The sequence below is a fragment of the Sardina pilchardus genome, chromosome 7 (genome assembly GCF_963854185.1).
Source record: "Sardina pilchardus chromosome 7, fSarPil1.1, whole genome shotgun sequence".
Taxonomy (NCBI): Eukaryota; Metazoa; Chordata; class Actinopteri; order Clupeiformes; family Clupeidae; genus Sardina; species Sardina pilchardus.
This window is the reverse complement of record NC_085000.1, coordinates 3,209,548-3,225,703: the sequence shown is the minus strand read 5'-3', so window position 1 is coordinate 3,225,703 and position 16,156 is coordinate 3,209,548. Positions and strand designations below refer to the sequence as shown.

Here is a 16,156-nt window from a genome sequence, read left to right as displayed (position 1 = left end):
ACTATTGGATACTTGCCTCGCGATGTGCTCGCGATGGACTGATTAATTTGCATAAAGTTGGGGATTGCTGAACTTTTCCAACGCAACGCAACCACAGCTCTCGACGCAACGCGTACCCAGAATGCTATGCGGGATGCGAATTCGCTTCTCATTGAAATGAATGGGGATAGTGCGATGCGGAGTTCGCATCGCGTGCTAGTGGATCACCGGCGTTAGCTAGCCCAGTTAATTCACTCGGATCCAAACAGAGATGAAGTTCGAAGCAACCAAACATCTCCACCAAAGTGCCACGTTTTATTTGGTCTCTCCATACAATTTGATCGTGTAACTGTATTGTACTGTATCCTCACTCCCCTCCATTGAGGCCATCCAGGGCAAGGGTCACAGCATCATCAAAGACTATTCTCACCCAAGCCACAGACTGTTCTCACTAGATATAGAGAATGGGAACGGAAGTTAGCGGCGCAGTGCATTCTGGGACAAAAAGGGCGTTTTCCTCCATTAGGTGAGGCCGCGGCGCGAATTATAAACAAGAAACCTATGGAAACCTATGATATTTCGAACAAGATCGGCTAGCCAAAACAGTAACACTAGATGTAAACATTTAGGCTACTATGCTAAAAACTAGTAGTAGAAGTAGTAGGGGAGCGCCGGGTCGATTGGGACATGGGGCAATTGATACACAGCGATTTCCTCGAAAACCATCCAAGCTTGAGCCGTCAGATTTTGACACTACGTCTAGCACATAACACCTACCAATCCTGGCAAATCTCGTGAAATTACGTCACGCCATTCAAAAGTTATTAGCGGGAACCGGTTTTCGTCTACGGTAAGTAAAATCTTACATGCGGTAGTTTTTTTGTGATCAAAAGTTATATTTTGGGTGCCATGCGATAATAGTATGATCAAACAACAGATGAATTCGTACTTAAACAGACCCTAAAGTATGCAATGTCATAGTTTTGAAGTTTAGAAGCAAAACAGGTTTAAGTGTCAGTAGTCGCTGGAGGTTCAATTGGTACAGCTGTTTAAATGTCCCTAACGCTATAACCCGGATGTGGCCACATTACACGATCAATATCTGTATAAATCACCGAATTAATAACTGTTTTGCGAGGAACAACAACTGATTTGAGTTAACAACAACTTGTTTGAATGAACAACATATATTTTGAATGAACAAAACATGTGTATGACATGAATCCACAGATATTCAGCGAAGTGAGGGAAACAAATATTACATGCGGTAGATTTTTTTTTTGATCAGAAGTTACGCACGGGACAAAAATATTTGTTTGACCTAGTTATATTGCGAGAAATAATGTGACATTTTCGGGATGACGAGTACACTAGTATGTTGTCCGATATGCTTCATAAAAACGTGAGTAAGGTCAGTAGTTTCTGTTTAAAACATGCTGTATTAATTGCCCCTCCTATGTGTCTCAAACGACACGCATAGGTGGGGCATTTGAGACAAATGTCAACTTACGTTCAAAGTTTGAAAACAGCGCGATCATCCAACATATGTGTTAAATTACACTTGTAACTAAGACACAACACATGTGAGTTGTTGATCACATGATAAAAATGTTTGTGTACATAACGTAATCTTTGAAAAGATCGTTTAACTGAAAAGTGTCTCAATTGACCCGGCGCTCCCCTAATGGACCGTACAGAGACAAGCTCCTGCCAGACGCGAGGAAACGTTATATAGAAAAGATATCTTTGATCGGTAACATGGATCCCTATGACAGACCGTCTGGAGAGTGGACGTGAGACCCTGAAAGTAATACAAAGACACTCCGTTGTTGATTTTTTTTACCTGACGATCGTGGGCACGGACGTTACATCCAACAACACAACAGGTTCGTCCCATGATGTGTGAAAAACAGTGTTAGAAACAGCGAGTTAGCAATGTTTTACGATGTTTACAATGGTACAGCATTGGCAGCAGCGTACAAGTGGCCTCACGTATGTATCCCAGACGCCACCGCGGCGCAACCGCGAAATGTCCGCGACGTCACATTCCCATTCTCTATACGCACGGCTATGAAGTAGTTCCAATTTGTTGGCCGTATTACACTTGAATATTAATTCGCCAAACTTGTAGTGCAGTTTAAATGCACTGTCACGTTACATACAAGCTGTAAAATACAGACGTTCAGATCATAGTAACGTTTAGCATATGACAGAGGTGTCATTTAGCTAGTTAGGTGGCAGTAGGCTAAGAAAAATAGCAATCTTTCAAAGGTAACGTTCATCAGAATCTTGGGATATGCCAGCTTGACAACGGTAGATTAGAACTAACGACTGGCTTTTGGCCATAGCAACCAACCATTTAGAACTAGTAACCGCAGTTTGAGAAATTAGTTGAAATGTGTCTGGGAAAAGTAGTTCTACAAACAAAACAGTTCTAGCGATTAAAACATCTAAATTAGCACCGGAAACGAACACAACGGAGTGGCAACCAAAGATTCTAGAACAGAGCTCTGTTCTAGAATCTTTGGTGGCAACAGTGGAATAAGCGGGATAATGGACTTCACGCCGTGCGGTTATTCCGCTTCGCGTCGGGCCGTATCACCGTCTAGAACGTGCATTAACTTTGAATAACCGCACGGCGTGTCGTCCATTATCCCGTACATATTGAACATGTCAATCACTCACTGATGATTAATAGGCTGGCACTATTAATAGGGTGTGGCAATATTCCTGTGAAATATGACTTTGTGGTCATGAGTCAATCAATTTCACTGAAGTAGGCCTACATACGGTAGGCCTACCACGGTCCATATAAACTCTGGCACATCCTTGCCCAATATCCGATAACATGATGAGGCATTGATTCATTCCTTATCATCTTATGGATCATTAAGAATTGGCGTGAGTGCATAGTCTCTCGTTCGTGACCTCCTGCATGAACAGCATCAACTAAAGCATTACGTATGGTGGGTACAAGCATGATCATGATGATTTGAATCAAATTCTGATTGAAACACAACTTGTGCAAGTTCTCTAAGCGCTAAATGACATTCACCACTTTAGTTGAGGAGTCACAAACATGATAAACTCTTATGCAACTAAGAAGAAGTTGATATATCAGCCATTTTTAACACTTTTACACGTATCGGTCCATATCGGTATAGGCCAGCCCAACTGGTTGAACTAACCTTCAAATCATGCCATTTCACAATGTCGCCAACATCAATAACGTTATTCGCCAATGTTAAAGAAGGAGGACCTATTCACCACATTAACTGAGGGGCCATAAACATGATTAACTAAGCGTTAGCTTCCCATCAGTAATGACTCATGGATCCTTGTATATTCCCCTGAATTAAGTTTTACATGCGTGAATTCGTGATAATTCAAGTAGCCTACAATAACTCTGAACTGAATTTCACGAGAAGTGATCACATTGTGAATCACATTGTTCGTAGAAAAAGAAGTCATCATGATCATGACCGTAAAGGGTTACCCAATATTTTTCTTTGCTATATACACGTTGACCAAAGTCCCCTCAATGTTTACATCAAACTTTGACTCATTTTCCCTGGCTGTTTCCATCCAACATTTAGTAATCTTCTCATAGTTAGTCTCCATCTGCATCAGCCCACACACACACACACCCACCCACACACATACCTCTTCTTGTCTTACAGTTGCCTGCAGCTCCTATGGGCAAAGCAGTTTAAAGCCAGATGCCATGTAATTAATCTAACAGTACTACTGTAGGGTGGAGGCACATGATTTAGTGTGTTAACTGGAGATAGAGATCGCTAAGACATGTGACCAAAGTCATCAAAACACAAAGAATTATGGGTACGTTTGGCTCGCCTGATGCCAGCCCATGTAAACTAGTGGGTCTGGGTCTATGATCTGGCATGATAATAATGAAAACTAAGCGTGAAAAAATTGTGTGAAAAACAGTTATAATCTCGCGCTTCCTTAGTGCTGCTATCCAAGCCATTCCTCGCCTTTTTGTCACCTCTGAAACATGACGTATACTATTATTTTTCCACGCTGGAAAACTATAAAAGATAAGCTTCATGTTACTCTATTGAATTTTATAACACAGCAGGTAAACGGCATTTCGACAACTGCACTTCGTTGTTCCCGCACGTCAGTAAAACAACTTAATTTTGGGCCACCTATTCCCAAAATGCGTTGCGTTTTACGTCACGTTCTCAATCTCTATTGCCTTTCCATCACAGAGGTTAAAGCTTCAAACCAATGATCACGTTCAAATCAAATCAGTATAAGGATGTATACAATACTTTGACCTCAGCTAATTGTGCACCTAGTCCAAGTTAGTACCTAGTACAATGCTCTCCACACACACACATCTGAACAGAAGTCATCTTAGGGGGTCAGAAGAGGTCCCGTCCCTTGACATTTTCCCTCTTCAGAGAAGGCACAAAAAGGGCTCTTTGTGTTCACTGTCCCCCAAGACAAAAACAAAGACAGTCCACACTCACACACACACACACACACACACACACACACACACACACACACACACACACACACACACACACACACGCCTTCCCTTTCCGTACCTGCCCTACTGATCTCCAACAATGAGCCTTTTAAAGCAGCTTTTGCACAAATGCAGCCTGAGCACTGAGCACCATTGAAGATGGGGCCTTTGTCTATGGGTCTGCAAACAGCCAAGGGAGGATCTGCAGCTCTGAGAGATGTGTGTGTGTGTGTGTGTGTGTGTGTGTGGTCCTCATCAGCAATTCCTATGACTCCCTGCTAATTAACTCCCTTCTGGCTGCCAACTTAGTCCATCTGTGCCCCCCCACCCCACACACACACACACACACACACACACACACACACACACACACACACACACACACACACACACACTTCAGGAGCACTACAAGGTCTAGGGGCCTCTATACGTTATACAAACTCTGGAGCCACTATACGTTATATATCTTTTGTCTCACTGCCAGCTCTACATGTCTTGTGGAGAGAGAGAGAGAGATGCCGCACACTACGAGTTACAAGTAGATTATTTATTATAAAAGCGGTAACGATCTGCATGCGATCTGAAGAAGGCCGTAGGCTGAAACGTTACCGCTTTTATAATAAATAATCTACTTGTAACTCGGAGTGTGCGGCATCTCTCTCTCTCTCCATAAGCTTACAACAGTTGCCTCCACCTCGATTTTGGTGTGCGTTTGCACCTCTCCAATCTCTACACGTCTTACCTCAACATGTTCTTAACACAAACTAGGACAGGCGTTACAGCATTGTAGATAGGCGCAGCGTTTCAGAAATGTTTTAGAAACATTCTTGTCTAGAGGTGTGTAAGCAGCAGGCACTCGACACATCTGACGTGTTGTTGACATTTCGGGACTGACCTTGCGACATGTTTGTTTACATGCCGAGCATTGTTTCTCAAACAGGTCGAGTGTCACGGCTTAATCCTCGCACGCTTCTGTCCAGACATGCCAATGGACAGAGAGCATTTGGGGAAAGGCGTGCAGCTCGAGCCAACACTGGCCTTACGCGGGGAAACCCCATTGAGTCTGGCTGAGCCCTTAACTGGATAAACCACCTGCTGCTATTGTTCCTGCTGCAGTCCGGCCCAGCGAACCCCAGGTGGGATTACGCCTAATCTGGACCCGGCAGATTGTGCAGCAGATGAGAGGGAGAGTTTTAGCCCCGGCTCAACTCAGCTGGCTGTGTGTATGCGTGTGCGTGCGTGTGTGTGTGTGTGTGAGAAGGTGTGTGTGTGTGTGTGTGTGTGTGTGTGTGTGTGTGAGTGAAGGTATGTGTGTAGGTATGTGTGTGTGTGTGTGTGCGTGTGTGTGTGTAGGGGTGTGTGACTGTGTGTGTGTGTGTGTGAAGGTGTGTGTGTGTGTGTGTGTGTGTGTGTGTGTGTAAGTATGTGTGTAGGTATGTGTGTGTAGGGGTGTGTGTGTGAAGGTACAGTATGTGTGTGTGTGTGTGTGTGTGTAGGGGTGTGTGACTGTGTGCGTGTGTGTGTGTGTGTGTGAAGGTATATATATATATATATATATATACAGTGAGGAGCACATGTATTTGATACCCTGCTAAAACAGGAATATAAAATCATCATTTGACAATTGATCTTAATGCCTTAACTCAAAAAATTAGTACAAATCAAACCGCCAAGGACACCAATTTTCTTTGTGATTGAAGAATGTATCGTAAATAGATAAATGTTTTCCTTAAATGCTAGGGGAAGGAAGTATTTGACCCCCTATGTAACCCTATGGGAATTTAACACATAGGGTTAACATAGGGGCAGGCAGATTTTTATTTTTAAAGGCCAGCTATTTCATGGATCTAGGATATTATGCATCCCGATAAATTTCCCTTGGCCTTTGAAATTAAAATAGCCCCACATCATCACATACCCTTCACCATAGCTAGAGATTGGCATGGTGCTTTTTCCAGTAGGCCTATTAGCCTGTTTGATTTGCATTGAGCTCAATGAGCATCAAACAGGCTAATAGGCCTACTGGAAAAAGCACCATGCCAATCTCTAGCTATGGTAAAGGGTATGTAATGATGTGGGGCTATCTTAATTCCAACGGCCAAGGGAACTTTATCAGGATGCATAATATCCTGAATCCATAAAATAGCTGGCCTTAAAAAATAAAAATCTGCCCGCCCCTATGTTAACCCTATGTGTTGAATTCCCATAGGGTTACATTGGGGGTCAAATACTTACTTCCCCCTAGCATTTAGGAAGAACATTTATTTATTTACGAAACATTCTTCCATCACAAAGAAAATTGGCGTACTTAGCGGTTTTATTTTTACTCAATTTTTGAATTAAGACATTAAAGGTGGGGTAGGAGTTGTTTGGAGCATACTCTCTGGAGCATTTTTTAATATATTGCTTGAAATACTCTTCGCACCCCCATTGCAACCAATTAATTAAAAGTTTTGACACAAAAATGAAAAAAATTAGTGGTGTCTAGAACGAGAAATCTAGGAAAAACACTATCCAATCATACTGAGCGGACCGTTGACAACGATTGGATTCTGATTACGTCTATCAAACTGCACTCTGCTCCTCCCTCCCCCTCCCTCTCCCTCTGCGCGTACCCTTCTTCGTGAACGTGCTGATTGCGTGTGCTCGCCCTGAAGCTTGCCAGGAAGCTAGAGCCAGCTTGGTTAGCACGTAGCATTCCTAAACGTATAGTTAGCATACAAGATACGGCAACGACGATTTGAACATTATGGCAGAAAAGGTGCCAACAACGGGCCGAAAAAGAAAGACTGTGTTTTGAGAAGGCTTCTGCCAAAAAAAGGGCAGACGAAGACAGCCAAGACCCGAGTGGCCATCGGTGCTGCTGCATTTGTTCGATGGCGTCAGCTAAAGGAACAGCAAGAGCTGCAAACGGATGCCATGGTGGCCCTATTTCTACTGGATAGGTAAGATTACATTATGTCTTTATAATGTTTGAGAGCACTTGTTAATGCTTTAGGACAGTATGTTGTCGTTTCTAACAAGTATTCAGCCAGTGAGAGGATAAAACGATGTAGACGAGCTGCAATGCCCCTGCATGTTTGGCTAAGTTAGCTAACACCGAAGTATGTCAACGTTACTGCTTTCAATCGCTAATCAAAGTTATTTGTATATCCGTGAAGATTTTTCCCCATGGCATTTATTTCATGCTTCTAAACTATTTACTAACTTGATGACTCTTATTTATTGTTTTGTTAGTTACGTGAAGGGCACAACATCTACACCCGTGAAACAAGGTTTCAAGAGACCCCCTCCTCCCCCGTATCCACAATTCTGACAGCTCTGACACGTGAGTATCCGAACTTTATGTTGACAACAAGCTGGATGGTCAATGTAGGCTAACGATTTGAAATATGTTGGTCAGTTTATCTTTTACTTAGAGTACCGCTTCCCTAGTCTTACTACAGCTCTGGCCAAGTGGGCTTGTTGAACACAAGTTTTGCCTTTTGCAGTTGTTCTATAGCTCGTATTTATCTAACATTATACGTGCTAACATTAGATTGCTTGGGTTTCAAATGCTTGCTGTCTAAGAATGTTGCAGTGATACTGATATAGGTTTGATTGCTGTTTATTTCTATTGTCAAAATTGTTCGACCAGGGCTAAAGCTAGCCTTGAGAAACTAAAAGTATATACTATCAGGCAATGCCAGCTGTACGCACCAGATCAAGCTTTTTGACTACAATGTTTACACAGTTTACAACTTTTCACCTGTATAGGGTATAGTAAGGTTTTCCTTATCCATGCCTAGGTTGTAGGATTTCACAGCTCTAATACATTTCTGCTACACTACATGCATCACCATATTGCTATGATTGTTCATTGGTTTATTTACCATGATTTCTTTTTTCAACTTTAGCTAAAGGACCGTTCAAAGACAGTGGCATACACCATTCTTTAGACATCTAGCATGGATCAAAGAACTTGAGCAAAAGACTTGTAGCGGTATGTTCTGGATCTCCTTTCCAATTGTATGCTTTGTACATTACCTACATCAACCTTTTGATGTGAACTTTTGTTGACATCCTTTTAAAACCTTTGTTGTTCAATGTCCAGGCAGGGCAGCAAAAGGGATGCTGTGACTTACTGACATGGAGCAAAGATGTCTGCAACCATTTCTGGCATTGTTGCAAAGCTGCAAGCTGTTATGAAGAGTTCATGGTAAGTAACCTATCACAGATGATGTAATTTGTGTGTTTCTGAATCGAGTAGTAATATGAACTGTAACATGGGTTACACAGTCATACTAATAACCAACTGTCATTTTATGTCTAGAACAATCTCTACTTTGGCCAACAGTTTGGACCCCTTGTCAGACTTGTCATTGTGCACACTCTGTTTGTGAGATCCCTTATTTAAAGTCATTTTGTAACTATTTCTCCTCAGGACCTGTGGATGGGACTCCTGCACCACGTCACAGGAGAACATGAGTGGGCCCTTGGTGCCTGCCACCACGGCCCTTTGGAGGACAGCAGAGAGAAAGACTGGATACAACAGGGCAGTTTGGCACACCAGAGATTGTGGGAAATTGTTCTTGAGGCAAGCTGGCTGAAGAACATCGTCAAGTATCTGCGTTTCAGGTACACCTGCAAATATTCACAAGACTTCCTCTATAATAATGCCCCTTTGGTATTCTAAAAGTTGCAAATGTTATTACTCTCAGATATGTGGTTGTGACTGGTATTTTTTAAACAGCACAGGCCTCTCCACCCACAGACTAGGCCCCACAGTGTTGCAGCATGTGCCTGACCTAGTAGCCAGCACTGACCAGATGCATCAGCTATGAGGAAACAGTTTCCCTGAAATTGTACATAGTTGTATTTAAGATTTTGTATTTTTTTATTAGTATTATATGGTTGTTTTTGTTTGTTTGTTTCCCCCCAAATATCTCAATAAACAGTTGTTAACACAATTTTGGTTGTTTGGCTTTTTTGATCATTTCTAATGAATGAGCAGGGATGGCAAGGTAAAATGTATGTTCAGAAGAACACAATCAGATAGTTCTTTGAAATAAACAGAGATTTATTGCCTATGCATTGATGATTTAAGAACGATGACCAAACAAAGTCAAACAGGGTGCAGAACAAAACTGAGACGTGCATAAATGAAATAAATAAAGCTAACTATGTACATAGCTACCAGATTTACTAAACTCTACTCGGGACAAACCCTTTATATTGCCCAAGTGGATCTGGAAAACACTGCCGAATCCTCCAAACGCAGCAACTGGGTATGACGACACGCCGACCATGACCAAGTGCGCCATACTGCCACACAACATACTGTCTGTATGCTGCGTAACTGCCCGGACATCGTTCCAGATTCTTCTAGCAAGGCGAAGAACCCCCTCCGACAAAATAAATAGGTGTGGCAGCATTGAGATGCATGAATCTGGATGTTGTCCACAGCATTTTCTCTCTAGATCAGTGGGCATTTCCCAGCAGTTTGAGCAGACACACCAGGTGGGTTGGCCTGGAACTGGGAGGCCTGGTGGAGGGGTACCAAATGTTTGGTCTAGCAGATCAAACATCTGACTGGGGTCACGTCTCAGGCTGAGCCGTAGCAGCTGAAGGCTCTGTTCTAGACTTAGTGTTTCAATCCTGGCCTGTGAAGCAACAGATAAATACAATAGATTAATAAAGATCAGCTCTGTCTTTAAAATATTATACAGTGCATGGCAGGTGAGCACACACTAATCACTCTTCAAGATAAAGAAAATGGTTTGTACCTTTATCAGAGGCAAATATTATTTTTGATAATAAATGTGATAAAAACCTCCTCTCTTGCCATCCTTTGGGCTTGTAGCTCTTCAACTCTTCAACTCTAGACCCCCTGTCAGATCTCCGCGTGCCTTGCCTCTGCCTCCTCCTCAGCCCCCCCCGTGCTCCTCTCACCTGTCGCTGACGTTGCCCTCTGGATGTGGATGGCTCCGGCGGCGTGTAATCACAATCAGAGCCAGCGAGGCTCTCATCATGGGAGCTCTAAATAAATGATATAATACATACAGCTAAAACTCAAACGAATCACACTTTCGTTGGTAAGTTACTGACTGTAAACTTGAATAAATCGTCAACACGGGCAAACATTCGTGTAAAGTTCGCTGGCAAGCAGTGTTGTTACTACAAAAATCATTACGGAATGTAACGTTAGCCTGCTATGTATGAAATAGGACTGTTACGTCGAAACACATATGCACGAAATGCATGCATCTGCATGAAATGCACATTACAGCGTCAAAAGTAAACTAACTAGCTAACTTTGGGTAGCGGGTGGCTAGTCTTGCTAATGATTATTAGCCAGAGCTAGTTTAGGTTATAGCCTATGACACGTATCAAAATAACTAAGTGAATAGCCAAACTTCTAATCTAATATACTCATAAATATAACTTGAAATGATAATCATAGTCGTTAGTTAGGTTCATTATGATGTTGAAAGGTATTTTCTTACCTGTGAATCCGCCATGAGAAAAAGTTAGCAAAAGTTAGCCAAAGCCAATCGATGCTTGCTTTCAGAACCATGGACAGGTCAGAACAGCGCTCGTGCACCTTCGTGCTCGTGAACCAGAACAGAGCTCGTGCACTTTCCTGCTCGTGAACAAGCATTGCGCGTTCCTGTACTCTGGAGGCGTGGCTTCGGGGGGAAGTCTGAAGAAAGGGGCTGGTACTTTTGATCTGTGTATTTTCAAAATGCAGCTTTGCTGGAATCGTTTTCCAGGATCTCCAACCCTACCTTTAAGATCAATTGTCAAATGACGATTTTATATTCCTCTTTTTAGGCAACTTTAGCATGGTATCAAATACATTTTCTCCTCACTGTATATATATATATATATATATATATGTGTGTGTCTGTGTGTGTCTGTGTACTAATGTGCCGTCCTTACAAGGCAGGTAAGCTCCCTTCTCTTTCCCCTACCAAAAGCATGCAGCAGTGTGAGAAGAGAAGGGGAAAAAAAAGAAAAAAAAGAAACCTCTGCTCGAGTTACAGCAGCTGGGGAGCGCCTGAGCTGAAATGAGTCCAACAGGTTTTTCAGTTGTTTTGACGCAGCCCAGGAACAGCCCCCAGCATGCAGGTGGCAACATCAACACACACACAAAATCCTTCAGGCACAGCTTAAGGGTACTCTTTCTCATTCAGAATCAGACCTGCAATTGGCGCTGATCCACATCCACAAAATACAGTAAGTGGTAATTATACCATAGGCAAAGCAAGTTCCTGTGCACCCTCAATCAACTGACACTGAATGGACCTGTCCAGCTCTGTCAAGCTCAGACGTGTATTTGATGTTGTTATAACGTTCTAATAGTTGCGGTGGACAAAATAGGCTAGGGGGGGAGGGGGCTGAATGGATGGTCTGCACACATTCCTCCTGTGTTGGCCCAGAGTGGAGGAAAACATGCTGCAGTCATGAGCACATGGCCTTGACCAGCATGGAAAAAACAACACACTTCCCCTTCCATCACTTCCTCTGCTGAGAGGACCGAGCATCCAGCACAGCCCCCCACTCACAGCAGTCTGAACACACGTCATGTCTAGAACAAATGCACACAAGAAAGGGAGAAAGAACGAAAGAAGGAGAGAACGAAAGAAGGAAAGAACGAAAGAACGAAAGAACGAAAGAACGAAAGAATGCAAGAATTAAACTAAAGAAAGACAAGACAGAACGAAAGAATGACAAAGAACGAAAACCAGAGAGAATGAAACTTAAAGAAACAAAAATAAAGAAAGACAGAAAGGAAGAAAGAAAGAAAGAAAGAAAGAAGAAACAAAAGTCTCAAAAAGGAAAAGGTATAGGCTACTATCCAAGACAATAACGGAGAATGAAAGAAAAGCAGTGAAAGGAAAACCACACTCTCAGGAGAGAAGCGTCAGCTGCAGAGAGAGAGAGCACACACAGCCATGAGGACAGGAACAGAGGAGTTCCAGCTATGACATGTCTGTTAAAGCGTTTCCGTATGTACCCTTGGACAAGTGACAACACAACCAATCAACCGACTCAGGCTCAGGAAGAGAGAGTGGGCGTTTGTGGCAGGGAGAAATTCAAAAAGCAACAGAGTGCTTTTATAGGTTATTTATAGGTCTGACTCCACACTGCCCCATCCATCCTACCAGCCACCCACCGGCCCATCTAACCAGTCCACGGCTGATCCATGTCTTCCTCACCTTAAAGTATAGCCTGGGTCACCCCGCTCCAGGGCTCCTGGTATAAATAGCTGTCTGGCCGGGCGAGAGCCCTTTCTCTGGGTCAGTGGTGTCAGCATGTGAGGATGTCAGAGGGGAGAGGGCATGATGGAGGGGCCCACCCCTACTCCACAGGGACGGGAAAGAGACATGAAGACGGGGGAAAGACAAGGACAGGGAAAGGGATTGTTTGTGTGTATGTGTGTGTGTGTGTGTGTGTGTGTGTGTGTGTGTGTGTGTGTGTGTGTGTGTGTGTGTGTGTGTGTGTGTGTGTGTGTGTGTGCGTGTGCGTGTGTGTGTCTGGGGAAGGGGTAGGGGGCTGGGGTTTGTCAGGCTATATCAGGAGAGTTGTCCATGAAAAAGAAAACAAAGCAAAAAAAAAACCAGGAACTGATAAGCAATGGCGTGAAAACAAAGAGAGCATACTTGGCTTGGGGTCTATAGAGGCAGGATCAGAATGAATGAGAGAGAGAGAGAGAGAGAGAGAGAGAGAGAGAGAGAGAGAGAGAGAGAGAGAGAGAGAGAGAGAGAGAGAGAGAGAGAGAGAGAGAGACACAGAGACAGAGAATGAGAGAATGCAGGATAAACAGAGAAGAGCATGTGTGGGAATGTGAAGTATATGCTTCTTCGTACAAATAACCCGTGTAGGACTACACAAACAATCGGAGTCTCCCCTTGAACTTCAGGGAGCAGCCATATTTGAGGGATTGTCTATTTAATTAAAATACCTTCAGTGGAAAAAGTAGGGCTAAGGCGGGGGCCTTAGTCTGTAGCCCTCATGTATGTACACCAATTACATTGAGGGACGTCCAGATTCCAGTTCATTGATGTCCAATGGCGGCTTTGTTTGGTTTACCCACTGCTTGTTTAAGCGTAAAAATGAAACTCGCACACAATGAACTCATTGTACTGGGAAAGAGGGTCAGTGAGGGGAGCCCCCCGCCCCAGCGGCTATCGTTTATTGCCCCACGAGAGAAATGCAGAGTCAAGCGCCCCGTGCCCTAAATAAATCCAATCACCTACAGTACTACCACATCTACTGGATCTCCACATGGCCCTGCCACTGCACCAGTAGGCCTAGATTACAGGTCACAGTCAACAACACAGTCACAAAAAGTATGGTTTAGTCACACACAGCAGCAGCTTAAGAACTGTTACACAGTCATACCACTTATGGTCGGCTAATCCATGCGGAAATGCCAGTCACCAGTATCCAGTATCGAGCATGGCATTTCATTGACGAGAAGTAGGCCTACCGTCTTTCTAAGCGATAAGGACTGTCTGGTTTTTTTTTTTTCAAAATATACTAGGTCAGGTAGGAAAATTCCAGAGCGTTCATTTGGTGAGTTTGGTGATTACCCTTCCTGAAAGTGGGAGACATCTGGAATGGCAATCATGAGCCTGAGGTCTTATCAGAGCCATCCAGACTCCACATGCATCATCTAGATGAGATGGCAGCCACCATCACCACCACCCTGCATGCATTAGTCAACAAAGAAGTCTCATTTGGTATTTTTCCTAAAACTTGCCGCCCATCCTAGACCAAAGGGACAGTCTCAAGTATAGTTCGGAGAAAGACATACAAACTATGAGTCAAGTAAGTGGCAAACTTTACAGTTGCACAATGACAAAACGCCTCAACACACCAGACGGGAAGAGTAACCTAGCGTAACCTCACAATAAACATTCCCCATGCCATCTCACACAAGAACAGAACCTGCTGAGCATGCACTGGGTTAAAACTCACACCACATAATAACATTAGCCTCCTGGGGAGCTGACAATGACAGCTGTGGCCAAGACTTACCCTCTTCGACCCGAGGCAGGTTGGATTGATCTATCTCGAGCTCCGCCATGGCTGTCCTGATAGGCAGGCAGGCAGCGCTCAGATCCTCATTGCACCCACGGCTCCGACAACTGTGGGCAGCGGCTCAGGCTTCTATGCCAGGGAAGAGAGCGCTGGAGGGGAGAGAGAGAGAGTGGGTAGAGAAGAACAGGATTACATTTCTAAAAAAAGCGAGTGGAGGAGACACTCAGCCTGTCTCTCTCCAAACCAGAGAGTGTACACGAAACCCTTTCAAAGCATGCTATCAGTATTCACACTAATCCTTTGGGGCATACACCAACAGTACTTCAAAGAAATTCGACATCATTTTACAGCGTGGTGTCGGGTGATAGGTTGACACTGAGTTGACAGGTGGTTGCAAACGGCTCGCCAGAAAAATGACAAGGCAATAACGCTGGGAATAACATGATCAATATTTGGTGAAAGTGATTAGGGCTTCTTTATCAAATGTTAGGATCACGTGATCAGTGCCACCAATATTGTTATCTAAAATTGTGAGTTGGGCAAGTTAGAGTTATAAATAGCCTATGCGCTTTAACCCTCTCTGATATTACTGTACCTATGCGTGTGCACGTGCGTTCACATTCCAATTAAAAACACCTGAGTTTCAGAGTGAAATTGTTGCAACGTACTTTCCCTTTCAAAATAAGTATTCGATGGTTGATAGCAAAACCGTCCACAAAACTTCGATAATTTCATTGGCCAACGATTTAGCGATCAAACGATATGACTCAGTGATGATTAACTTCACAAATGTTTGACGAGATGAGTCGCTTTATGACTAACCCAGGAGCTAGTTCCGCGTTCCAAGCGAATGTATAGGTTGTGGTGGCAATTCCTATTACCATTTTACTCTTGTTATATGTTGCAATAACAAAGTCTACAATGTGAAAACACAACACGAACATGCATAGAGAAATTACATAGAACTTACCTAACACCAAAACCTTTCAATGAATTTAATATCGCAAATGTATCCCTCGGTTATTCCTATGGGCAGCCTCGGAAAATCCTTATTATCGCCAGACTATAGCCTACAATATAGGCTAAAATGCATCAGACTGTAACGACAAAACGTTTCCCTATACATACACGTTGCCACCGCTTGCCACTTAACCAACAGAGAAATATCAGACGCCCGTCTTGGACTAAAGACATCCCTAACTTTAGTCGGTGCACAAAGCCGACAGACTTGGACAATGGAAGCCTGCACGGACAAACTTAGGCTATACTCCTGCGTCACACTAATTGGGAGCCTTGTCGTTTTCCAATAGATTGTTCAAGTCTTACTCATTAAATACACAATTTGATGTAGTTAATAGAAAGACCGTTTTATGCATAAAAATGGTATACTTACTAGCTGTAGTTAATTTTCCAAGAAGCGCCACAAGTCTGGGAGAGGTCTGGAGCCTGGATGCGCTCTGTGAGTCATTTGGTACTCAGGCTTGAAAACTTTAAATTAGGCTATGTGAACAATAACAATAACAACAACAAAAAACAACAACAACACTTTTACTTATTACTTACTATTATTAATATGATTATTATCAATATTATTGTTAGTAGTAGGCTATTGGTAGTGGAAGAAGTAGTATTAATAGTAAGTGGTAGTCG

The 16,156-nt window shown here is 43.2% G+C and overlaps 1 protein-coding gene and 2 long non-coding RNA genes across 4 annotated transcripts in view; 1 reads left to right on the top strand and 2 right to left on the bottom strand.

Moving 5' to 3' along the window:
- Window positions 1-15,724, bottom strand: part of ccdc187 (coiled-coil domain containing 187) — a 39,663-nt gene extending 23,939 nt beyond the window's left edge. Inside the window, exons 1-2 of the mRNA XM_062540318.1 lie at window positions 15,477-15,724; window positions 14,504-14,655 (exon numbers count right to left, since the gene is read on the bottom strand). Coding sequence (XP_062396302.1) covers window positions 14,504-14,552 — 49 coding nt within the window. The 5' untranslated portion in view covers window positions 14,553-14,655; window positions 15,477-15,724. The remainder of the gene's footprint in view (window positions 1-14,503; window positions 14,656-15,476) is intronic.
- Window positions 6,842-9,264, top strand: LOC134088166 (uncharacterized). Of its 2 annotated transcripts, none has more exons than XR_009939908.1 (5): window positions 6,842-7,805; window positions 8,374-8,459; window positions 8,571-8,675; window positions 8,901-9,094; window positions 9,210-9,264. It is a non-coding gene; the product is annotated as an uncharacterized LOC134088166 (long non-coding RNA). The 2 variants fall into 2 exon arrangements; XR_009939909.1 differs by having other exon boundaries at window positions 6,842-7,422; window positions 7,715-7,805; window positions 8,901-9,256.
- Window positions 9,402-11,157, bottom strand: LOC134088167 (uncharacterized). The gene is made up of 3 exons (XR_009939910.1): window positions 10,963-11,157; window positions 10,290-10,495; window positions 9,402-10,119 (listed from the first exon to the last, which is right to left on the bottom strand). It is a non-coding gene; the product is annotated as an uncharacterized LOC134088167 (long non-coding RNA).
- Window positions 15,725-16,156: the final 432 nt, after the last annotated feature.